The sequence below is a fragment of the Odocoileus virginianus genome, unplaced genomic scaffold, assembly GCF_023699985.2.
Source record: "Odocoileus virginianus isolate 20LAN1187 ecotype Illinois unplaced genomic scaffold, Ovbor_1.2 Unplaced_Contig_27, whole genome shotgun sequence".
NCBI classification, from domain to species: domain Eukaryota; kingdom Metazoa; phylum Chordata; class Mammalia; order Artiodactyla; family Cervidae; genus Odocoileus; species Odocoileus virginianus.
Genome location: NW_027224344.1, coordinates 746,402 through 770,796, shown reverse-complemented (window position 1 = coordinate 770,796; position 24,395 = coordinate 746,402). Strand labels below are relative to the sequence as shown.

The 24,395-nt window shown below is 53.6% G+C and overlaps 1 protein-coding gene across 1 annotated transcript; it reads left to right on the top strand.

Moving 5' to 3' along the window:
• Positions 1 to 562: 562 nt before the first annotated feature.
• IMPA2 (inositol monophosphatase 2) lies at positions 563 to 22,387 on the top strand. Its single transcript, XM_020913711.2, has 8 exons — positions 563 to 834; positions 7,598 to 7,731; positions 10,853 to 10,957; positions 12,806 to 12,851; positions 14,634 to 14,742; positions 19,960 to 20,068; positions 20,533 to 20,684; positions 21,891 to 22,387. The coding sequence occupies exons 1-8, from the start codon at positions 739 to 741 to the stop codon at positions 22,004 to 22,006; spliced, it is 867 nt and encodes a 288-aa protein (XP_020769370.1). The 5' UTR covers positions 563 to 738; the 3' UTR covers positions 22,007 to 22,387.
• The last annotated feature ends 2,008 nt before the right edge of the window (positions 22,388 to 24,395 follow it).

The following is a 24,395-nucleotide window of genomic DNA, read 5'->3' as shown; positions in this document are numbered from 1 at the left end:
CGAGATGTTGCCAAATGTCCCCTGGGGGCAGCGCTGCCAAGTCGACAGCGCTGAAATAGAGATGCTCAGAACCCTGTGTGTGGGTCTGCTTCTGCTACCTTTCGACATCGCCCTGGGAATATGTCCTCTGCCTGGAAACAACACTCTCCCCTTTTACATCTGTGGATGCCTCCTCTACCCCTCCCCACTCCGGTCGTCTACCCCATCCCTCCTCTGTGAGGCCTTCCCAGACCACACTTCACCACCCACCCCAAGCCCACCTGACAGCCCGCCCTGTTATTGCACGGCTTCTATATTCAAACAAACGCTTTCCTAGGATGGTCCCAGTGTCTCTGAGATACACTGTCCACAGGTCAGTGTGGAGGAGGGTGGTCCAGATGACGACCAGGCACACCCGAGGTTGAGAGAATGGCCAGACGTCACCCTGGGTCCACTACTGGGATTCAGATGAGATGAAACAGGGTGGGGTGGCGCTCGGGGAGAAGGGCGGGGCCGGGGTCTGGACAGGGCGGGGCTGTAAAGGGGCGGCGCCCGGCTCGTCTCGGGGCGGGGCGGGGCGGGGCTCTGGGCGCTGCTCCCCAGCCAGGCGCCCGTCCAGCTCGGCCCCCTCCCGCTCCCCGCCCCCTGCAGGTCCGCACCCGCGGGCGGGCGCGGCCCAGGCGCGGAGCGGCCAGAGGCGCTGGGAGATCGTAGAGCTTGGCGTCGGGGCCGGGGGCGCCGGCAGGCCCGGAGGCTGCGATGAAGGCGAGCGGCGAAGACGGGGAGGCGCCGGCCGGGGGCCCGTGGGAGGAGTGCTTCGAGGCGGCGGTGCAGCTGGCTTTGCGGGCGGGACAGGTGAGAGCGGCCCAAGGCGCACGGCGGGCGCACGGGGACTTGGGGCACTTCGGGTATAGGGCGTGGCGGACGGAGACCCTGCGGACAGGAAGGCGCGGGGCGCGAACAGCCGAGGGGTCCGCTGCGCCTCCGGCACACCTGTGCACCTGCCGCTCCCGCGCCAGGACTGGCGCCCGGAGTCCCTCGGTCTGGGGGCGCATGGCGGCCTGGCTGGGGGAGGGGGGTCAGGGCACGCGGACTGCCTCGGATTTGATCCAGGGGGCGGGACGCGGTGCGGTTGCCCGGAGTTCGAACCCGGCGCGTGGAGATCAGGCGGACGGTCTGTCCTCGCGCGTCCGGAGGCGAGAGGGTTCCGCTGCGCGAATGGAGGAACTGCTGCCCGCACCGGAAGGATGAACTAGAGCTGCAGAGTCGAAGAAACCTGCGAAGGGCAGCGCTCTCTTCGCGCTCTCGTGTATGTTCCGCTCTTCCCTTCCTCGATGCCCCACGCCTGGGGTCCTTAGGCCACGTGCGGCGCCAAGTTAGGGGCGCTGGAGGAGGCGGGGCGCAGGGACGGCTAGGTCCCCCCTGGCGCGTCAAGGCGCACGGCTGCGTTGCCGCGATCGGAACAGAAGGTGGACGGAGGAGGAGCCCTATCTCTGTGGCAGTTCCTTTTCTAAAGTCAGGCTGTCGCCAGTTTTGCAGTAGAAGTGCGTCCCCAGCGCACAGTCACCGTGCCCTGACACCGTGCCTCGTCCCCCTGACAGTTAACTTCAACACTAGTGGACGCCTTCTGTGTTGGGGGCTCTTCCTCTGCAGTTTGAAGGACTCACGACTCCAAGGGGCGCTGTGAGCCTTGATCCTTGGAGAGAAGGAGGACCCCAACCCCGCCTGCTACCCTGAGGAAGTTCGGGGTTGCAGGGCTAACGTCCTTCCTGGAGAGCGGGTCTCCGCCGGCTTGCGGGGGCACTGCCCCGCCCCTCCCCAACCCTTACTTCCTCTCCGGAGGCGCGTCCTCAGGGTATAATGGTAACTTTTAGGTTCCACCGTACAACTTTCTTCCTTTAGCCTTGGAGAAGAAGCCAGTCTAAAATTCAGACACCACTGTGTAAACCCTGCTGGGTTGTTACAGGGTTTCTGTAGTTTTTCAAATTTAGATCCTCGAGGAAACAGAAGGGTTTTTGAAACATTTTTTTTTTTTTAACAAATTTGCAAGTGCTTACACAGAACTTGCAACACAGCAGGCCCCGTTCTAAGGGTCTTGGGAAGTTTAACTTATCTGAGAGATCTCTTCTGCTTTTGCAACTTGCCAAGAACAACAGAAAAAGTATTTTTTGACAGTAGGGTGAGGGTGCAGTAAGGATTCTGCCCTTAGGGGTCTAGTCAGGAGGCCCAGGACTGCAGCCTCCCTTCTGGGCTTTATGCTGTTGCTCCCTGCCTGCCTGGCCAGAGCAGGGGTGGGGAGGGGCCAGTGGTCTGGTCTGAGGCTGGGACTGGACAGAAGCCACCCAGGGTCGTCCTATCCCATGTGAAGAGGGACAGAGTGCCTTAGTGATGCTCTGGCAGTAACATCACAAGGCGCTTAGTGGAGAAAGCTTTGCCTGTAGCCAGTGAGCCCCGGGTGGGGAGGACAGAGGGTGCTGAGCACTCACCCTGAGTCCTCCTCAGCCAGAGGTGTGTTTGCTGCAGGTTCCGGGGCCTCCTAGCCCCTGTGTCTGCCCCTCCCATCCTGCTGCCCCGACGCAGCTGTGTATGCTCAGTTCCTGAGCCAGAGGGAGGACTGGCTCCCAGGAGACTGTGGCCCTCCATCTCTCAGTCATGGGTTCAGGTCAGGGCAGCCTGGACCCCTGCGTCCTTGCTTCTCCACCACCCAGTCCTGAGGTGCCTCGGGGTGGGGGGTGGGGGGGCATCCTGGCCAGTCCAACCGCCCCACAGCTGCAGGAGCCCTGCCCTGGCTGCTGGGCTTTGGGGGACAGTGTGATGTCAGCCACCCCCCCATTACCACCACAAGTACAAAGAGGGATATTCATCAAAATGGGTATTTATCATCTTTTATGTGATGTGTGAGCAAAAGTGTCTAAGAAAACTATGTTTTTTAAGTTGTCCTGCAGCATAGATCCAGGTTTTGTTGAAGCTGAAATTTAAATAATTTAGGGGCCCTCTATAAGAAAAAATATACAAAATTCAAAATTAGACATAAAAATTGTTTATTTAGAATAAAAAAGGTCACAACAATATACATTTTAAGATGCTCCCAAATATAACAGGATACATACAAATAAGTTTTTAACCACTTCGCAAAACCTTCTGTAGTATTTTTTCACGTTATGGCTTCATACTGTATATCTTCAAATGATGATGAGTTAGTAGTACATTCTATGCAGACTAGAAAGATTAATTCAAGCTTTTCTGTAGGGTGGCTCATTGAAATTGATTACTAATAGCTTTTAAAAGTTTATTTAGGCTTCAGGCTTGTTACTGGTGGGTTCCTATAAATGTTTAGGCTTGCCCTCAAATTTGAGAATCCTGTCCGTTTCCTTTAACATTCTAGCTGTCAGACAGGGAAAACTTTCCTGGTGTACTCTAAGGTGGGGTGCCCCCTGTCCACCTCAAGCTGCCTGGAGCATAGGGGCACAGCGGGGGCTCTCACCCAGCAGCCCCACTTGTCTGGTTTGTGACTGTATTTTTTATCAATTATTCACATGGGGACATTTGATAAGTGAGATACCACTAAGGGGACTCTCATGGAGCCAGAAGTGTCTTGTCCTGTGTCATCCTCATCCTTTTCCCCAGAGCTTGCTGTCTTCAGTTTTCTGATAGTTACACCCATCTTCTAAATAGTAGCTCTTTTCTGCATCATCCACATTAGACGCTGTTGTGCTGTGTAGCTGCATTCCCTGTCAGTCCCACTGGTGCCTGGGCTCACGTGCTATGACCACACGTATCGCAAGGTCAAGCCGAGCAGCATGGTTGTATTACAGTATTACACATTCTTTGCTTTCTTACTCAACTTGTGGTTTCCCTTAAAGTTAAAAAAAAGTGGATTTTTTTTTTCTTTTGCTTAGTTTTCTGTGTACCTACCTACTTCCATCTTCCAATAGAATTTTTGATGGTCTCCTCGGTATAGCTACTCATGGGTCTCGCCCCTGGGGAGACGTGGTCCTCACATCTTCAAGTGCATGAGAAGCACCAGGAGGGACTTTGTGGCCGGCTGAGTCCACCCCCAGGTTCCTACCTGCTTGGTCCTAAGAGGGGCCAGGAACAAGCACCTTCAACAAATCCCCAGCTGGTGTTCTTGGTTGAGAGGCTCTGCTATACGTAATACGTTGTTGTGTGAGTGAGGACATGACAGTTCATTCACTCAACTCTTGAGACTTTGTACAATGTCCAGTTTGGAATGATTAGGAATGACGTTGCTCATCCAGCCCTCTTGCATGTGTCTTTTGGTTACGTCCATATGCATTTATGCTGGAGCTGGATGAACACTAAGAGTGAAATTGCTGTGTCATGGGGTAGGAAATTCCACCAGGTGCTTTTCCAAGGCAGCCACATGGGTTCCCGCTTCCCCAGCAGCAGTTGGGGATTCTCTGACAACACTTGATGTTGTCTTTCCATTTTAGCCTCTGTGACGGGTTTGAGGCAGTATTTTTATGGTAGTTTTAATTGTATGTGCTATATGACTAAAGAATTTAAGTGCCTTTTTATGTGTTTACTGACTTCCTGGAGATCCTCTGTTTTTAAAATAATGGTGCTAAACTGATTAGAAATATATTCATTCACTCAACAAATATTTGAATAACTCTGGAAAGGACTTTAACCTTTGCTCTGAGTATGACTGAGGTTCAGTTTGGAGTTCTGTGTGGAGTCCTACAAGATGAAGGGGAGTTCAGTTCACCTGACTGATGCTGGGTGGGGGGCCTGCAACACCAAAGGGGTTTCAGGCAGAAGCTTCCGATGGAAGCTGTGAGAATTGTCCGAGTGAGGGGTGAGGGTGGGTCTGACTGCGGATGGTGAAGAGGGCAGTAAAGCAGTTGGATTTTGTAGGCAGGTTTGCTGCCAGATTGGAGGCGGATGTGAGAAGAGCCAGGGGCGCCTGCAAGATTCAGGCCTGAAAAACTGGTCCATGGATTTGCCAGAACTGTGGGGGGGGTGGAGTGGGGGTGTGGGGAGCAGGTTTGGAGGTGGAGGTCAGATATTGTGTTCCGAGCTATGAGCTGTTGAACTTGAATTGCCAGTGGATCTCTTCTTGCGTGGAGCCCTGTGGTGGGGAGTTCACGGGAGAGGCTGAGAGTAGAGTTTGGGAGCTGTCAGCCTGGGCTGGTGTCTTAGGCCGGGTCCTGCCCTGAAACAGAGTAGGCTTGTCCGCCCTGAGCTCTCCTTAGGTGGATTGCAGGTCAAGCCCTGGCATTTCCTCTGGGAGATCTCCATCTGTCCTGCCTGCAGATGGAGGGAGTGGCTGGTGAGCTCAGTGTTTCTGCTATCAGTCCTGGCCTCAGCTGGCCTCACCTGCACTGGCACCCCCAGCTTCCACAGGATGGGGGTGACCCGCATTGACAATTGTAACACTTTGGCCAACATTTGAAAACTCAGCCCAAACAGAACTTGTGAAATAGTCACTGGCAGCAGCAGCCCCAGCATCCCCATTGGCACATGTGGGCCAAGGGCCCAGGGGAGTCTGTAGAGAGCTCTCTCACACAGAGAAGGGTTTGTGTTTTCTGTCCGTTCAGGCCTTCAACTAACTGGATGAGGCCCACCCACGTTCCAAAGGGCAAGCTGTTTTACTGATTTATATGCTCATCTCATCCAAAAACACCCTTATAGCGACACCCAGAATAACATTTGACACAGTATCTGGGTCTCCAGCTGACACATAAGATTAACCATCTCATCACACTCATAAGTCTGGAACCTGAAATGTGACAGTACTGCCTGGCCCACACCTGCAGAGGAAAGATGCTGCCTATTCAAACCCCGCTTGCTCAGGCTTCTCCGAGTGTACTCTACGGTTCTGGAGCTCACATGAGTTGCTCCTTGGGGATGGATGATAACCATATGGTCGACTTGGAGACAGTAGCACAGAACCAAGGTAGTGCACAGACAAGAAAGAGACGTCTGGTCATGTGTCTGAATGATAGCCCCAGACACTGGAGCTGATGGGGTTTGAAACTCAGGCTTCAGTGACTTAAGACCCATATTTTATCTATTAAACATTAACAGAATGTTATTTGGAGGGAGAGACCCAGGCCAGGAGGTCTGTGAAGTGCAGGCTTAGTTAGTGAGTAGCTGAAAAACATCAATTAAAAAACAGCACACACTAACTTATTACTGGCAGAATGAGAATGTTTAAAATCCTTTAGACAGGAAGAAAACAGATGTGGTCAAGGGTTTTAGTGGGTAATTCACCTGGAATACCACAGATTATCCCCCAAGGATGGGACTGTGGCTAAAGGGCAAGACTGATTGAGCCTGATAAGGATTTACATTCTAAGACACTATCCCCACCTCTCCTCTCAGTGTAGAAGATGTCTGAAATTGAACTTTGTTAACCTAGTATTAAGGTTTGTATATCGTGTGTGCAGTAGATTTTCGGGTTTTGCCATAAGTTGTTAAGTTTTGTGAGGCCTCAGCCCCTTGGGTGGATGGACCTTCAGAGGAGAGAGAAAAAGGACCCCTGGGGCTAGTGGCGGCCAGCTTGTCTGAAGGGCAGCGTAGTTCGGGGCAATGATTCAGAAATGAGGTCTGAATATCTGGGAATGTAACTGGATGAGAGGACGTGTCCAGGGCCCAGGGGAGCAGCAGCTGGTGAAGAGGGCTAGCCAGAGCGGCACCACGGGTGGTGGAGGACGCAGGTATGTTGTGGCCTGCCCCATGCTGAAGGACAGGGGCCTACAATGAAACAATTACAGGATGGCAATAGTAAATGCTAGTAGAAATGGAAAAGAAGTCCTTACAGAAGGACAGGCTTGGCATCCTCCTCGACTCACAGTCCTTTGCGTGATCTGTGGCCCGGGGCCCGACTCCACCCACCCCCACAGAAAAAAAAAAACACCCAGATGACCACAGGACCCCCATGGGAGAGGGCTGGAGGGTGAGTGATGGCTCAGTGAAGCAGAAGGGGCAGGGAAGTTGAGGACGCAGAGGTGGGAGGATGGCCTGGCTCCTGCAGAGAGGGGATCAGAGGTGGAGGTCCTTCCTCACCCCCATCCAATTATAGTCTGGGGGCAGGCTCTGCTTCCTGAAGCCTCCCAGGGCCCCATCTCCATTGCTCTGACCCAGGAGACAGAAGCAGACCCCCTAGCACACCCATATCATGGCAAGGGGGGAGTGTGATGGGTAGGAGGAAGCACTGAGCGAACAGTGGCCCTTTGAGGACGTGACTCAGAGGTCACACATCGATGCCCCTCATGTCCTCTGGGCCAACCTTGGGCCCAGGGCCACACCTGCCTTCACAGGAGGCCAAGGCAGGGCCGCCAGGTGGCTTGGTGCCTACCAACCTTGGGCTGGGCTCTGTTCCTGGAAGGAGGGCCGGCTTCTCAGGTCTGGTTGTCTCTGCTCCAGGCCAGTCCTCAAGGCCACTGCGAGCCACCATCAGGGGTGATGGGAGCCATAAGGTGCTTTCTTGTGAAAAGAGGGGGCAGCAGTGAAGGCTCCCAGGAACCCACAGAGAGCCTGGCACTGCCCGTCTGCCTATCTGTCCTGTCTGTCCACTGGCAATGGGGGAGGGGCCCAACCCTGGAGCAGGAAGGGGCGGCCAGTGTCACCCACATCCCAACTTTCATTGCAGATCATCAGAAAAGCCCTTTCTGAGGAAAAACGTGTCTCAACCAAGACATCGGCCGCGGACCTGGTGACAGAGACGGACCACGTGGTGGAGGCCCTGATCCTGCAAGAGCTGCAGACCAGATTTCCCTCCCACAGGTAGGCACACCCTACTCCTCCACCCCACCCCCGAGGTCCCCCCAGGCCGCACAGACTTGCCTAGACGCAGCCCCAGCCCAAGCCAGGGAAGGCTGTCCTCCAGGGCTACCTGCTCTCCAGGACAGGTGTCCCCGACCTTATGAGTCACCGCATGGAGAATCTGATGCAACTGTTCATCTTTTCCTTGAGAAAGACCGGCATTCATCCAGCACTATGCGTCTAGTTCCGGGGGAACCTGGGGCCCCGGGGGACGCTTGGACCTCGGGGAGGGAGGGGGCTTCCTGAGCAGGAGGGTCCTCTCCTTCCTTAGGGAATCGCTCACCCTGGAGCCCAGTCACTGGGTTCTTGGGTGTAGATGACGTGTCGGCCTGGCCGCTGTCCATCTGGACCGGTGAGGGGCTCCCTCCTCAGCTGCCCGGCGAGTGACCAAGGTTGGGGGACAGGCCAGTCCACACTCGAGCCTTCTCACTGCTGCTTCCTTTTAACCTGCCTCACCCGGGGGTCGTGTGTGTGCGTGGTGTGTACTATGTGTGCTTGTGTTTGTGTTGTGTGTGTATGTGTGCGAATGTGTGTATGGTGTGTGTGTACATGTGTGGTGTGTGTATGGTGTGTGTATGTGTATGCTGTGTGTATGTATGTGTGTGTACATGTGTATGTGTATGTTGTGTGTATGTGGTATATGTTTGTATGGTGTATATGTGTGTTATGGTGTGTGTGATATTTGTACGTGTGTATGTGTGTGTGGTGTGTATGTTTGTGTGGTGTGTGTATGTATATGTGGTATGTGTATGTGTGTATGTTGTATAGTATGTGTATGTTGGGTAAGTGTGTATGTATGTGCTGTGTGTGTGTGTTTGGTATATGTGTGCATGTGTGGTGTGCATGTGTGTTGTGTGTGTGTGGTATGGGTACATGTGTATGTGTGTATGGTGTGTATGTGTGTGTGGTATGTGTGTGTTTGTGTGATATGTGTGTATGTTGTATGGTGTGTGTGTGTGTGTGTGTGTGTGTTGTGTGAGTGTGTTTGTGTTTGTGTGATGTGTGTATGTAGGTGTGTACATGCATATTCCTATTGGCAACCCTTGTGTTTCAGCATCTCTTCCTGTTTCTTTGTTTGGTGTAAAGTCAGGACCTTGACATCTGTTATAATAGTTACAGGCTCTGAAATGTTTGATTTCTTAGTTTATAAAAATCTAAATTAACTGGCAACCTCCAAGGAATCACAGTTGACCCGTAAGCAGTATGGGTTTGAGCCATGCAGGTCCACACAGATGTGGAGTCAGTCAATCAGTCACTCAGTATTAACGCTGCAGATGCAGGTGGAGTGCCGGCAGTTCGGCGCCCCAGCCCCACCATGTTCCAGGGGTTGGATTCTGAGAGAGTGCAGCTCAGGAACCACCACAAGTTCTGGTCCAGGGGCTCCTTCCGTCCATGTGTCATCCAGAGGCTCCAAGAGCAGTGAGGTGTCAGGGCTGGGCCTACGGGGGTCCAGGTAGAGGCTCTGGCCATTGCAGGGCTCTGTGTGGTAATGGCACCAGGGCTCCGCATAGAGATGGTACCAGGGCTTCTGGCACTTTGCGGTCAGACTGCTCTGACAGGCTGAATCCTGGAATCACATGCCAGCTCCCGGTGGTTTGGATCCACTGTTGTGTTAACATGGGGCCTGGTATCCATTTGCGCAGTGTGAATTTCCATACTCCTTGCCGAATATCAGGGCAGAAGTCAACATGTCACATGGGGGATCCTCTTCAGAAGACCATCTGGTCCACCCAGAGCAGTGGCCCCCACCCATGGTGGGCGCCAAGCTCCCTGGAGCTTCTCCAGCCCCCCTGACAAAGCCCTGAGGGATGCAGGTGCCCCCCGACCCCCCAACAAGAGCCAAGGGTCCCCAAGCTGCAGGCTACATGGGGCGGGGGCTGGCTGCTCGGATCAGCCGGCTCTGCCCACCCTATTCTCAGTTCTGGGCCAGCTCCAGGACACTGCTCTCTGCTCCGTTGCCTAGAAAATCCAGGTATCTGAGATCATCTTTCAGTAGCTCGAAGCCAGACTTGGTCTTTTCCCAATGACTAAGATTTAAGAGAAAGTACCAGAATTGGCACTAGTGGTAAAGAACTCCCCTGCCAGTGCAGGAGAGGTAAGAGATGTGGGTTCCATCCCTGGGTCAGAATGATTCCCTAGAGGAGGGAATGGTAACCCACTCCAATATTCTTGCCTGGAGAATCCCATGGACAGAGGAGCCTGGTGGATTACAGTCCATAGGATCACAAAGAGTTGGACATGACTGAAGTGACTTAGCACTTAGCAGTAGCACCAGAATTTAGGGGCATTTAAAAGTATTTTAGATCAGAGACAAATTGAGAAATCTGTGATGAGAAAAAAGTTGCATATGTATTGTAAGATAAAATAGTATGTTGTCATTTCCCTGCATATCTAAGTATTTTAAAATGTCCCTTAAACAAGTTGATGTAAGATTGTCACCCTTTCTTAAGAAGGACTTTCTTTCGGACTATTTGCTCTTCCTTTTTTTTTTAGTCTTTCACAAAACAGTATTAAAGATAGATTGCAAAAAAAAAAAAGATAGATTGCAACTGCTTTGACTTTGATAAAATAAGAAACAACTTGATATGGGCTCCCTGGTTTCACGCTGTGTCATCAGGCAGCGGAGCTGGGCTGTGGCCTGACAGTTGAGGCTGAGGACCATGAGCTGGCTCCCTGGTGGACTGAAGGTGACCTTGTCACAGAGTCAACAAACTGGCCAAAGAGAAGGTCTGGGTGCACCGGGCTGTCAAAAATCACAAGGAGGGTTTTTAACAACTCTTCGAGAAAACTAATAAAGTGAAATGGGTTGGTCTAATTTGTCTCAAGCTGTGAACCTTGTCCCTGGGCTCTTTCCTCTGTACCTCCCACAGGCCTATGAGGGACTTCCCTGGTGGTCCAGGGGCTAAGACTCCAAGCTCCCAGCACAAGGGGCCCCGGGGTTCCATCCCTGGTCAGAAGTAGAGCTCACTATATCCTGCCCCTGTTTGACCCAAAGAAGCCCGCTGGTCTCACAGCTGGGCTTTGAAATGCTGTGTCTTGGGTACCTGACAGGTTTTCTCAGGCTGAGCTCTGTCCACTGCAGGTTCATTGCAGAGGAGGCTGCAGCTGCCGGGGCCAAGTGCGTGCTCACCCCCAGCCCCACCTGGATTGTGGACCCCATTGACGGTACCTGCAACTTTGTGCACAGGTAAGCGGGCACACCCGTCTTTTCCAAAGCAGCATTTTTTGAGGCAGCAGCCAGTCAGCAGACCTCTTGCAGGTTTTGGTCTCACTCACAAGATGATCAAGTCTTGATACTTTTAAAGTTTCCCATTTGTGAGATTCATTCAAAGCATGTAGGAAATCTTCACTTGTTTAAAAACTATTGTGTTTGTCACATTTAAACGTTGGGTTGAATTAAGAAGGACCCTTAAGGAGTCCCCTGGAGAGACGGACAGGTTGTAAATGACACAAGGTGTCTGGTCCGGCAGCCTCAGGAACATGCAGTGTGAACAGTGGCCTTGGGGGTGAGAAACCCGCCAGCTGCCAGCTTGATCTGATGGCAAATATTGGCCCCAAACAGCAGGTTTTGGGGGGGGTCAGAGGCCCTCGTGGGGAAGGGAGTGAGCTGGGGCCATGATGGTGTAGCCTGGCTGTAGAAGCACTGACCAGGGGCAGGCATCAGGGTTGTGCAGCTGGTCAGGGCCCTAAGGACACCGAGGGTTCCGTGATTTCCACAGAGGGTAGCTCTCCCACGAGGACATGCGTGCAGCCCCCAGAGCTCCTGCCCTGTCCCAGGTCCCCATCCTGCATTGGGGGCTCCCATGACCTGCATCACTCCAGCCAGATACTCAGGGAGGGCCCAGGTCCCCCCCACCCCTGCAGTGGATGCTTAGGGAGGGCCTCCTATAGATGACCCCAGACACCCACTTCCTTCCTTACAGTAAGGAGGTGAGTGGGCTGGGGTGTGGAGCCCTCACTTGGAGTGTTTACATGTAAGTGTGGAAAGTGATTCTGCCCGTCATGTGAATCATCACCCTTTCCTGCATGAGAGTCACCTTGAGAATTTTGTCATGGCTGGCCCTATTGGAGGCAGTGGAACAGAGTGATCTGGTGACCCCAACAGTGCCAGCAGACTCTAATTCTAATTAGCATATGACACCCTGGGGAGTCATGTGGGACCGGGGGCACATGGACCAGGTTGTGGGTCACCGAGTAGAGCCTGTGTGTGGGTGTTGGGAACACAAGGGGCCAAGCCCCGAGGTGGACAAAGGCCATGTGTCTACCCCAGGACCAGAGAGAGAATCTGAACTAGAGCGTCACTTGGGAAATAAGCTCTGTGGCTGACCTTTAGTCTCCAGACACTGTCCAGGGTCACAGGGCCATGGTGACTCTCACCCTGCAGCTCTGACAGGACCTATCCTGTTCGTGTCCTGCAGCGTCAGGGTTAGAGAAAGTGGGGAAGGGCCTTCTGAGGGTGGGGGACCCCTGCTGGGCCATGGGGTGTCATGAGTGGCCCCATAGGGACGGCACCCCACAGCCTGGGAATGGTTGGTCCCAAGACTTCTGGGTTAGAACCAGCCTTTCCTTGTTCCTGCCTGTTCAGCTCTGACAGTCTTCACATAAAGGAGAGATGGTTGTGGAGACGTAAACCCACAAGCAGGCTGCGAGGTCTCTGCCTGCCTTCCATGCCACGACCACACCTGCTGTTCTGGGTGAGCCTCACACAGGATTTGTGTCAGGAGGGCCTGGTTGTCTCAGACCTGGACCCTCCATCTCATTGGCCACTGAGAACCAGAAAGCTCTCAACCGGGTCCTCTGTGGTCACTGTCCATCCTAACAACTGTCAATACAGCTGTCTGTCAAGGTCGCTGTCCCACAGGTCAGCTCGGCTTGCTGGTCTTGGAAGCACTCGGTGCCATTGTGGGAAGTAGCTTCTGACAAAACAAACTCAGCCATGCTGTAGAAAGGTCATCTTTGCCTCCAGCTGCACAGAGGCTGCTGACTTTGCACGAGTCCATGATGTTACAGCATCAACCATCTGTCTCCTTTGCAGGTTCCCGACCGTGGCGGTGAGCATTGGCTTTGCTGTGAACCAGGAAGTACGTGGTGGGTGGGGCCCTGGCTGCCTGGCCCCTTGGCTGCTGTTTATTTATCTCACTTCTTGATTCTAACCTGTTTTCCTGTCCTTGTACTAAGCCTTCATTGTGACTGGTATTGATTTCAAATCCAAGAAGGGAAACAGGTGCAAACCAGTTTGGGGCATGAGGCATTGGGGTGTGAGGGTTTGGAGCATAAGGGGTTGGAGTGTGAGGGTTTGGGGTGTGAAGGTTTAGGCTGTGAGGGTTCAGGGCTCCACCGGCCGCAACCCCCAGGGCTTGCAGCAGGGCCGGGTGTAAGGAACATTCTGGGCATGTGTTCCCAGTTAGTCTCCATCTGACCCCTGGGGCGTGTGATCGAGTCACACAATAAAGAAGCTCCTATTTTGGGAGGACATCTCTAGTCCCAATATTCTGTTAGTCCTTCATCCTCCTCTTGCTGTTGGGTGAGAGCGTGGTTGTCGCTCCGTTCCCACAGACCCTGGAACTGGGCCACATTGTGGGACCTGCGGAGAAGGCCGGGATGTAGGCTTTAGCTTCATTAGTCAACTTCAGAGATTACAGGCAGGAAGGGCCTTTCCTTCCGCGTAGTCACCACAGTTACCCTTGCCTATGTCGAGGGCTCGAGCTGTGCAGAAGGAGCCCTCATTAGAGTCTCACGTCCTGTCCTCACTCTCGGCGTGAGCACAGATGGTGGGCAGGAAGAGAGTCCTGCCCATGAGAAAGAACTTAGTTTTTAAGGTGATGATAAGCGAGAGTCTTAATGTTGATCCTGGTTAGGGAATCAGTCACTCACATTATTTCTGTGTTAAACGTGGTCACTGAGATGTGCGCGTGGAGCAGTAAGCACAGAGAGGCGGAAGGTTCATTCTGGCCGCAGGGTCGCTGACCAGCCAGGCCTCGGCCTCTGATGGGTGCAGGGAGGCCAGCCCGGTTCCAGGACTGACTTGATCTTGGGAAGCCCTATAAAGCCAGGGTCATGGGAAAGGGGAAGGGGGAGTTCACGTGCTGCCAGCTCTGGGTGGACACTGACTGGGGGTCCTCCAGGAGTGGGTTCTTTTTCTGCCAGCCCAGATTCCTCTTGGGTATCTGCCAGCGTCTCTCCCATTTTCTCTCTCTCTGTTGGCTGCCCTCCGTACCTCAGGGCAGGCACATGTGCTGTTCTTAACCCAGAACAGAGAGGCGGCCAGGGGTGGGGGAAGAGATGTAAGGAGGCTCACCTCCTCTGGATACCAGCTTGTTGGGGACCGAGGCTGTGTGCCCTGACGTGTGTGTGGTGGGGGGCCAGCCCCTCCGGGAATCCACAGTTCTTCCTGTGCTTCCCCTCCCCCCTCACTCTCGGTTCTGTCATGATCTCAGCTCTCCAGAGACATTCTGAGTTCACATGTCAGCAATTTTGAGTTTCTTGTAGGGTTTGATTGGAGTTGTGAGAACCTTTTTTCACCTCCCAAGAAAAAAACAAAAGAGATCTTTTTGAAGAATGAAGTCTTTCCAGTTACTTTCAGTAATGCTGAAATGAAATATCAAAATGAAATGCTCAATTACGATATCAATTTAAAATATAGTCTTATTCCTTTAAATATATCTTTAAATGTAGTGATTTAAGAAAAGAACAGTTGCTTTCACATTCAGGTCTAGGTTTGACTGCGGACTCTGATTTGTTGAGCTCCCTTTTGAAAGCTAATTTTCACCCACACCCCTTGCATTAGCGTCACAGCTGGAGCTTTGTGGCCTTTGGTCACTGTGTCACGTTCTTTGTTTTCCATCCTGCCTGCCTGTCCACAGCTGGAGTTTGGGGTGATTTACCACTGCACGGAGGAGCGGCTGTACACGGGCCGGAGGGGCCAGGGTGCCTTCTGCAACGGTCAGCAACTGCGTGTCTCCGGGGAGACAGGTGGGCCCTCTCATGGGAAAGGAACCTGTCAAGAGTCACTGCTTCTCCGGGCAGCCACGGGGGTCCCTTGCCGAGGTCTAGTGTCATTGGGGACAGCGCATCCTTGTGGGACTGGACGTCGAGCCAGCCTGTGTCTCTGTGTTTCCCTGGCTGTGGCCAGGAGCCTTTGATGGGCTGGGTCTGTTCTTCACTCACCTTTCATCCCAAACGAGGAAAGGGTCCCAGCCACCTGTTCCCGAGTGGTCCCGGTGAGCCGGCCAGGGCGAGGGCAGAGTCAGAGGCATGCTCTGGCATTCAGCACCTGGGTGGGGACTGTGGCTCCCAGATGCAGTTGACTTTGGTTCTTGTGAGAACACTGCTGGCCAGGGTAACCTTATCGTGAGCTGTGTCATACACTGTGCAGATGCTGCCAGCCCTTGTCATTCCTGGAGTAGGACAGAGGACACGGTGGCCTTTACAGAGGGCCTGCTGCTAGGCTCACAGTCTGTGTGGCAAGCTGGCCTGAGAGGCAGTGAGAGGGGTCAGGGGTGTCCCTGCCCACAGCTCCCCACGGCAGTGGGGAGATGGGCCTCCAGCCCAGGCCAGGTCCACCAGGCTGAGCTCCAGTGAGGGCAAACCATGTGGATCCCCATGCTAGGGGAGAGGGGATGGCAGCCCCATGACCATGACCATGAGCAGCAGGCCTGCAGGGGAGATGACCACCATGTGGAGAACAGGCCAAGCAGGACCAAGGGCGGGCAGGCGGCGTGGAGGTCTTGAGTGCCCAGAGTGTGGGTGGGGATGGGAGGAACATTACAGGGGCTGGGCAGGGTGGGTGGGGTAGGACCACGGACCAGCCACTGCCTTTGCTGCCCGGCCCCCGGCTCCCGCCCCAGGACAGTTTGGCTTGGCCGTGTAGACAGCAGCGTTAATTACAGCCTCGCCTGCCAGAAGCGGCCAGGCAGTCGGTTGTGTAACGCTGGGGTGAGGGAGCGCGTTGTTAAACTCGTGGGTGACCTTTGTTCCACATTCATGTGCTGTGACAGGCGGCTCGGTGCCCACGCTCACGCCCCTCCTAGACCCTCCCGTATCCAGCCCTCCTCCCACGGCTCACACCCACCATCCGCCCCCTCTGCAAGACGGAAGCCCAAGTCTTTCCATGCTCTGTTCCAGAGCTCTCCCGCAATTGTTTTAAGACTCTGACTCATGTAGTCCAGGGTGACAGCTTCCGCCCTGCTTGTCCTCTGTGTGCCGGGTGACTTGGTTTGCACCGGAGGTGACAGGATGTTCCTCTCAGCTGCACAGCCCTTGGATGTCTACACACCTGGCTTTGTCCCAACTGTGATAGGTTACGTGTGTGACTGGTCACCTGTGCTCCTGGAACCTCGGTGTTCATACATGCAGGGAGGCACTGACGACAGCTGTGAGGGTTACATTACATCCTGCATTCTACTGCTCGAAAAGGGCCCTAGGGCTGGTGCCCTGAATGAGAGCCGTAATCAAAGGAGGAACTTGGGTCTTTGCACAGAATCAGCCAGCTGTGACCTGTTGCTGAGGCTGGGATACGTTTCTGCAGGCACTTTGTAGCCAATGTTTTCTAAAGTATTTATTTATCTTTGGCTGTGCTGGGTCTTCATTGCTGCACAGGCTTTTCTCTAGTTGCAGCAAGCAGGGGCTTTTCTTCCTTGCTGTGTGTGGGCGCTGTGGTGGTTTCTCTTGTTGCAGAACTCAGGCTCTAGGGTGTGTGGGCTCAATAGTTGTGGCTCCTGGGCTCTAGAGCACAGACTCAATAGTTGTGGAGCACGGGCATAGTTGCTCCGTGGCACGTGGGATCTTCATGGACCAGAGATCAAACCCGTGTCTCCTGTATTGGCAGGTGGAATCTTTACCATTTAACCACCAGGGAAGCCCCTTAGCCAACATTTCAGTACACATCTTTCTGTCACTCTTTTTATCTCAGCATTGTCTTTTCTTAAACTTTTTATTTTATGGTGGAGTGTAGCTGATTAACAATGTTGTGATAGTTTCAGGTGAACAGTGAAGGGACTCAGCCATACATATACATGTATCCATTCTCCCCCAAACTCCCCTCCCATCCAGGCTGCCACATAACATTGAGCAGAGTTCCCTGTGCTATACAGTAGGTCCTTGTTGGTTATCCATTTTAAATATAGCAGTGTGTACATGTCCATTCCAATATGTCACTTTCTCTTAAACCTTTAAGAGAAAGGTTTAAAGGTTTAAACCTTTCTACCAATTTTTTAATTTTTGAAAATTTTCTCCTTTTCACAGTACATTTCTTGTAAAGCATGATATATTGTGTTTGTTTGTGTTTAGTCACTCAAAATCAACTCCGACTCTTTGCAACCCTATGGAATTCTCCATGGAACTGTCCATGAAATTCTCCAGGCAAGAATACTGGACTGGTAGCTATTCCCTTATCCAGGGGATCTTGCCCAGCCAGGAATCGAACCCCGGTCTCCTGCCTGGCAGGCAGATTCTTAACCAGCTGAGCTACCAGGGAAGCCCCATCATGTGTGTTTATCTTATTCATTTAGTCTGACTTTCTTTTCTGAAAGTTTTCTTCCCTGATTTCTCCTGGAACCCCTCCCCTGTACTTATGAGTGATGCTCTCCCGTACATTCTCCATTTTTCACTTGTAGCTGCTTCTATTTTGTTGGCAGATCTTTCAGGAAATCTTTAGTCAACTGGAGAGATGTTATTCTGCTTCCTGTTCTCTTTCTTCTTGTGATAATGGCATAGGAGATTCAAATATCATTCTTCTACATTCTTGCTACTTGAAAAATTTGTAGTCCTGAGCTCTGGAAGTTGAGGGGATCGGGTAGGCGGGGGAAGGCACTTTCTGTCACTTCGTGGCTCTGGGGCTCCCTCTCTTGGTGTGTTTGTGAAGTGTCTGCAAAGTTGGCTCCTCCTTGGACGCTTGGCTCTGCCCCTCCCGCACGGCGGCCGTCATCTCCTCTGTCCTGCGCCCCTGATTCCAGCCCAGTGAGCGTGGGGTTCACTCCCATGAGTGTCTGTTCCGTGGGTCCTGCCCGGAGAAGCCCTGGAACATCAGTTACAAGCGGTTGTGGGGCTGTCGACGCCCGCTCTTCAGACCTCGCCCCCTATCAGGTGCTCCCCTGGCCCCTCAGTCTATTGCAGATTTTGAGGGTCTCCTGCTCGGGGTCCTTCCCGATTCTCGGTTCGATTCCTGGGTCGGGAAGATCCTCTGGAGAAGGGACAAGCTACCCACTCCCGTATTCTTGGGCTTCCCTTGTGGCTCAGCTGGTACAAGAATCTTCCCGCCATGAGGGAGACCTGGATTCGATCCCTGAGTCGGGAAGATCCCCTGGAGAAGGGAAAGGCTACCCACTCCAGTATTCTGGCCTGGATCCATGGGGTCGCAAAGAGTCAGACACGACTGAGCGACTTTTCACTTCACTCACTGCTCTCGGTCCAGGAGACCCGCCACCTTCTCTCCTCCCCCGCCCCCACTCCGGGCCGCGAGGCCGTGTCGCCGACGGGCGTCTGCTGCCCCCTGGTGTCGGCATGGGGAAGTGCCGGGTGTGGCCAGGTTTTGTGCATGGGTTCGTCTGTTTTTTGTGTTTTACTCTCCAAGCTGCTGTTTCTGTCAGAGGATATTTGGAAGAAGTCACGTGGGTGTCCATGGCGGTCTTTCCAGGATTCTCAACAGCGTTTTTTTCCCCCAGTTACTTGTTTCTTTAGAACATAAAGTATTGAAATGACGGTCACATGACATGAAATTAACTGATGTAACCTGAGCAGTTCTGGGGTCCTGGGCTCAGTCCAAGTGCCCCTCCTCCCAGCCCCCAGCTTGCTTTCTGTCTAGTTCTGGGCTTTTCAGTGAGGTAGGACGGCTAATATTACTTTTCACGTGAGGGACTCACGGCCTGTAAGGATCTGGAGGCGCGGATGAGCACGCGTGTGACGCGATGGGCCACGGTGCCAGGGGGAACTGCCAGGCCTGTGCTCGCTGCTCAGAGGTGAAGGCTTGGAGTAGTGAGGCCGCGTTTCAGGCCTGAGGACTTGCCTCCCTCGCCTCTAGGCTGTGAAACCTCTCTCAAGACACCCTCGCTCTGATCCTCAGCCAGAAAAAGGTTTTCAAATGGTTAGAAGTCATGGCCCCTTCATGGATTACAGCCTTGTCATGACAAAGGGGCTTGCATCACTCGATGAAGCTATGAACCATGCCCAGCAGGGCCACCCAAGACGGATGGGTCATAGTGGAGAGTTCTGACAAAACATGGTCCGCTGGAGGATGGAACGACACATCACTCTGGTATTCTTGCCACGAGAACCCCATGAACAGTATGAAAAGGCAAAAAGAATTCCAGCAAATTCCAGGAGACTGTGGAGGACAGGGGAGCCTGGTGGGCTACAGTCCATGGGGTTGCAAAAAATCCGACATGATTGAGCAACTGAACGACAACAATAGTATCAGTGTCTCCTCCAGGTGGTCTATCCCTGGTGGGAGGTGACTGCAGGAGTGGGGGTACCTTTGGGCAAGTTTTTCCTCCACTTCATGGAGGGGCTTCATTTTCTCAACCAAACACACAGGCGGGTGAGCCCCAAGGCCTGAGGGCACAGGACATGAAATCTGGGTGTGAGGGGGTCTGTGGCCAAGTAGGGATGGTGCTACAGCCCCACAGGGAGTCAGCCAGTTCAGTTGCCTGCATCTGGCTGCCACACAGCAGCATTCCCTCATGTGGGGGTGTGTGGGGGATTACTTTCGGGGACCCCTTTCCAAAGACGTTGTTTAGATGTCACCTCCTCTTTGGGAGTGATGTTTCCATCTTTGTCATCACAGCAGCAGGAGAAAGGCTTTTAAGGCAGATTTATTTGATGAGGCATTTTTTTTTTCCTCCTTGTTTGGAGTCACTTTGTTTCTGTGAGTGAGTGATGCTGGTTTTGTAACCACCATACCCTTCCAAGTTCCTCCGTGCTATGCGTCCCTAGAACGAGAGGACTGGGAGGTCACTCCCCTGGCATCCAGGCCTTTTTGGGGCCTGGGAGGTAAGAGTCAGGATGTGACTTGTCAGCCCGACCTCCCTTTTCCAGGTCAGAAACCTCTGCAGCATCAACCATGAAGGGAGGACATGGGGTGTGAGCAGGAGTAGGAGGCGGGTGCGACATTCACTTCAAGGAGAACCCTGACTGTGTGGTGGGAACCGCGCTATGACATTGCTAATGGGGGGGTCGGGTATTCTCTCCACGCAGACCTGTCCAAGGCCCTGGTTCTGACAGAAATCGGACCCAGACGGGACCCCGCGACCCTCAAGCTGTTCCTGAGCAACATGGAGAGGCTGCTCCATGCAGGGGCCCACGGGTACACCTCCCCTCCTGGGACCCCCAGACAGGCACAGCAGCCAGCTACCCCCTGGGCGGGAGCAGGGGACACACATGCCAGCCGATCCACAGCCCCGGGTCGGGGCAGGGCCCTGAGCTCAGCACCCCTGTGACATCAGCGATGCCCCACCCCCTCAGTCTCCCCTGGGTCTGCCCTGTGACAGCAGCCGCTCCACGTGGTCTAAATCCAAGGTCATCAAGGGTTCGCAGAGTGAAGGCTGAGTTCTTCCGTTGCAGCACCAGCCACACTTCAGGCTCTGCAACTGAGGCTGGTCCGTCAGCACAGGTGCTTCTGTTGGGCAGCACGGCTCTGGGCCCAGAGCTCAGAGTAGAGCTTGTGGGAAGAGGCCCTGGGCTCCTGTTCAGCTCCTGAGTCAGGGGACCTTCAAGGGGCACCTCTGGAGCAGGGCCATTCAGTGTGCTCACCCCCTTCCTGTCTGGCAGGGTTCGTGTCATCGGCAGCTCCACCCTGGCGCTCTGCCACCTGGCTGCAGGCACCGCCGACGCCTACTACCAGTTTGGCCTGCACTGCTGGGACCTGGCTGCAGCCACCGTCATCATCAGGGAAGCCGGGGGCGTTGTGATGGACACATCAGGTGAGCTTGGCCATCACGCTGCTCTCTGTCCCTAGGGGTGTGTCCCCCAGACAGACCCACAAGCTCAGACGGACATCCTCCCTCCTCTCCTGACAGATGGGTCGGGAGGACAGTGGGCCAGGCCAGAGGGCTTCTCCCTCTTCCTCTTGTGAAAATGAACCTAGGGTCAGGACTCAGGGGTGGGGTGGGGGGAGGGCAGGCAGTGTTTTCTAAGCTCTCACGTCCACCAAGACTGCAGAGCTGGCCATGTGCCCCCCAATCTAATGATGAGGTTTTACTTGGTGAGCCAAGAGGTGACCTATCCCTCTGCCTTGAGGTCACCACCCTAGTGATTGGCCCCACAGGGGCAAGTCCCGCTCCAGGGACGCCCATGCAGCCACCTCTTACGTCAGGTTTCTAGTGGAGCCCATTCTCCCCCACCTTTGCTCCAGAGCCTGTTGTGGACATGCCAGGCTCCCGAATAACCTCTGGGGCCTGTGCTGGCCCTTCCCTGTTGCTCCTTCTCCTTGGGGCCTGGTGGAACTGCAGGGGGGTGGGGCATGATGTGAAGACGCCTTGGCTTTGGGCATCAAGGACAGGGAGGCCCATCTCAGCTGAAGACATGTCTGTCCTGGATGTGAGTACACAAGCATGCATACACACAAACATAACATGTGCACCAAAATCTCCCAGATATGACCATGTGAGCACATACAAACACACAAACGTGCATGTGCACCAAGGTCTCCCAGACATGACCACAAGCACACGCACACACAAACATGCATGTGTACCAAGGTCTCCTGGATGTGACCACATGAGCACATGCACTTGCAAATACCCACATGCACCAGGGGCTCCAGGTTTTAAGCACACACAAACACACGTGTGCACCAAGGTCTCCAACGAGTCCATTAGGCCTGTTCACACCTCCAGGAGGCTGAGGTCCTTCATCCTTCCCCAGATATCTGGTGCCTAGAGCATCCATTTCAGGGGCCTGTCAGAAAGGTCACCCCCCAGCCTCCCCAGGCCTACGGGATCCCCGGTGCCCCAAGCACACAGAGATTGAGAACTGTCTCCTGTCTTGAGCCTCAGGCACTGCACCTGAAGCTGGTATTCCCTAGCACAGCCTCAGGACACACTGGGCCTACAGGCTGGATGGGCCGGGTCAGGCAGAGCAGGGCTGAGGCTAACCCCTCACCCGATGCCCTGTCCCTCTGTCCACAGGCGGGCCACTGGACCTCATGTCATGCAGGGTGGTTGCTGCAGGCACGCGGGAGATGGCGGTGCTCATTGCCCAGGCCCTGCAGACAATTAACTACGGGCGGGACGATGAGCGGTGAGGGGAGCAGACCCAGGGCCACCCTGGATGGGGCCTACCGGGAGCCTGGAGCTGGCGAGACCCTGAACAACAGGGATTCCTGATCCCCAGAGGAGCTGTCAGGCCGAGCCTGGCTGTCCGGCTGAGCCCGTGTCTGGGCTCCTTTGCTGTCTGGTGTCTTCTCTCTGTGACCTCAAATCAGGTTAGTCCAGCCATCCACCAGGGCCGGAAACCAGATCTCACAGGACATATGTACTAATACTGCAATCATGATTTTGTTTCCAGAATGCAAATCTCAGGTGATAAGGCTTTAGAACTGCTGATAAAGCAGGATTGTTCTCAGCACCCCTCCCTGGCCCCCCATGACACTTCAGAATACAATAAACCAAGTGATGCCACTCTGCTTATGTTTCCCTCCACAAGTGTGTCTCCTGTTTCCCCTAATGACCCCAAAATCTGCAGGCCCTTTAGGGAAGTAGTTGGCACATTACAGCCCAGAGTTCACACATGGTTTGTTGTCTGCCTGCCACTGGTGATGACAACTTCAGTCATTATCGCATCTGTATTTAAAATCTGAGGCATGGGTCAGACTGAAGAAAACCTAACGAAACTCAAATCTCTTAAATCCTATTGTTTTTGTGATCAGTTTAATGAAGAAAAGTATTTTTCTTGGCCTTATTTTTTTCTCTTTAGAAAGAGGAATTCTATATAAGAATAATTCTAATGAGGACATTCTCTGGCTGAACTTAAACATTCACTGAGGTTTAAGAATCGAGAAAGTCAGTCTTAGGACAGAGGAAGTTCCAGTCATGCTTAACTTTCTCCGTTGTATCCTAATTTGCTGTCAACAATATTTACAGAGCATTTAGAACCGCCTGGCAGCTGCCGCCTCTGGCGCCTGAACTCCAGGGCTCAGCCCGTATAATGACACAGGCCTTGTCACCAAACTGCGCCCAGAGAGCCTCTGTGGACACCGCGGAGCCTCACAACCCTGCACGCTGACTCCCCCTCACCATCCGCTGCCCTCCACTCACAGGGCAGGTGCCCACTCAGACCCCTGGAGGATAGACCCCAGGGGGTTTCCCGGGAAATCCCCTCCCAAGTCCCCAGAGGGCTCATCTCCACCCTGCCTTGGGTTGCGGATTGATAAGTTTGTTATCTTTAGGAAGGAGTTTCCTTATCTGAATTGGGGTGCCAGGTGAACCCCTAAATGGTGCAATGTTCAAGGGCCCAGACACATGAGGACTGTGGTCTCCTTTGGAGCTAACGAGTCTCCCACCCCTGTGCACAAAGACCCAACTTTGATAGCCACAGGCTGTGTTGGGGCGTAGGGGCCTCAGCAGCTGGAGGAGGGGCCATTTACTGCCGTTGCAACTGGGGGGGCTGGTCCCCCTCCCCATCCCTGGGGTGGAGACCACATGCAGAGCCAGATAGGGCCAGGGTAGATGTGTGGGGCAAGAGGTTTGGACCCCCACTCCTGACCATCCAGGGTCTCGTCCCTGGGCCTTTGCCATCTCTCGACTTGGAGAAAAGCCTGAGTTTCTGCTCACCTGGCTCACTGCCACAGCTTGATGCTGGCATGGGTGCCAGCATGCTCTGGCTGCAACAGACTTCTAGTTGGCAGAGAGGTCATTGCAGAAAAGAAAGGAAAAGGCCTGGGCCACCTGGCTTTATATTTTTAAAAATGATGTTGCCACATCTGTCCACCTATGTCCCCAGTGGCACTGTTCACAGTCGCCAAGAGAGGGGAGCCACCCCAGTGTCCATTGACAACCAATGGATGAATGGAATGTGGTCCATCCACATGGTCGGGATGGTATTCAGCCTAAAAAGGAAGGGGATCCTGCCACCTGCCACCAGGTGGATGAGCATTCTGCTCAGTGAAGCCAGCGGACACAAAAGGACCAACAACGAACTTGACAAAGCAGTCAAGTTCATGGAGACAGAAGTAGGCCCCGGGGCCTCAGAGAGGGATGAGGGGTTATTGTTTGAAGGATGTGCGGCTGCTGCTGCTGCTAAGTCACTTCAGTCTTGTCCAACTCTGTGCGACCCCATAGACGGCAGCCCACCAGGCTCCCACGTCCCTGGGATTTTCCAGGCAAGAACACTGGAGTGGGTTGCCATTTCCTTCTCCAGTGCATGAAAATGAAAAGTGAAAGTGAAGTCGCTCAGTCTCGACCGACTCTACGCGACCCCATGGACTGTAGCCTACCAGACTTCTCTGTCCATGGGATTTTCCAGGCAAGAGTACTGGAGTGGGTTGCCATTGCCCTCTCTGTTGAAGGGTATGGGTCAACTCTATTTCAATAGAATTTTTTTATTAAAAATAAAGTGTATGGAGATTCCATTGTGCAAGATGAAACATGCAGATCTATTGCATGAGCATAGATGTACTTAACAGTATATAAGTA

What these genes read in the sequence shown, in the direction of transcription:
- IMPA2 (XM_020913711.2), top strand. Translation starts at nt 739, where the DNA reads ATGAAGGCGAGCGGCGAAGACGGGGAGGCGCCGGCCGGGGGCCCGTGG. An exon ending in ACCTGCAACTTTGTGCACAG is followed by an intron (nt 10,958 to 12,805) that starts GTAAGCGGGCAC and finishes TCTCCTTTGCAG; the next exon opens with GTTCCCGACCGTGGCGGTGA. An exon ending in CGTTGTGATGGACACATCAG is followed by an intron (nt 20,685 to 21,890) that starts GTGAGCTTGGCC and finishes CTCTGTCCACAG; the next exon opens with GCGGGCCACTGGACCTCATG.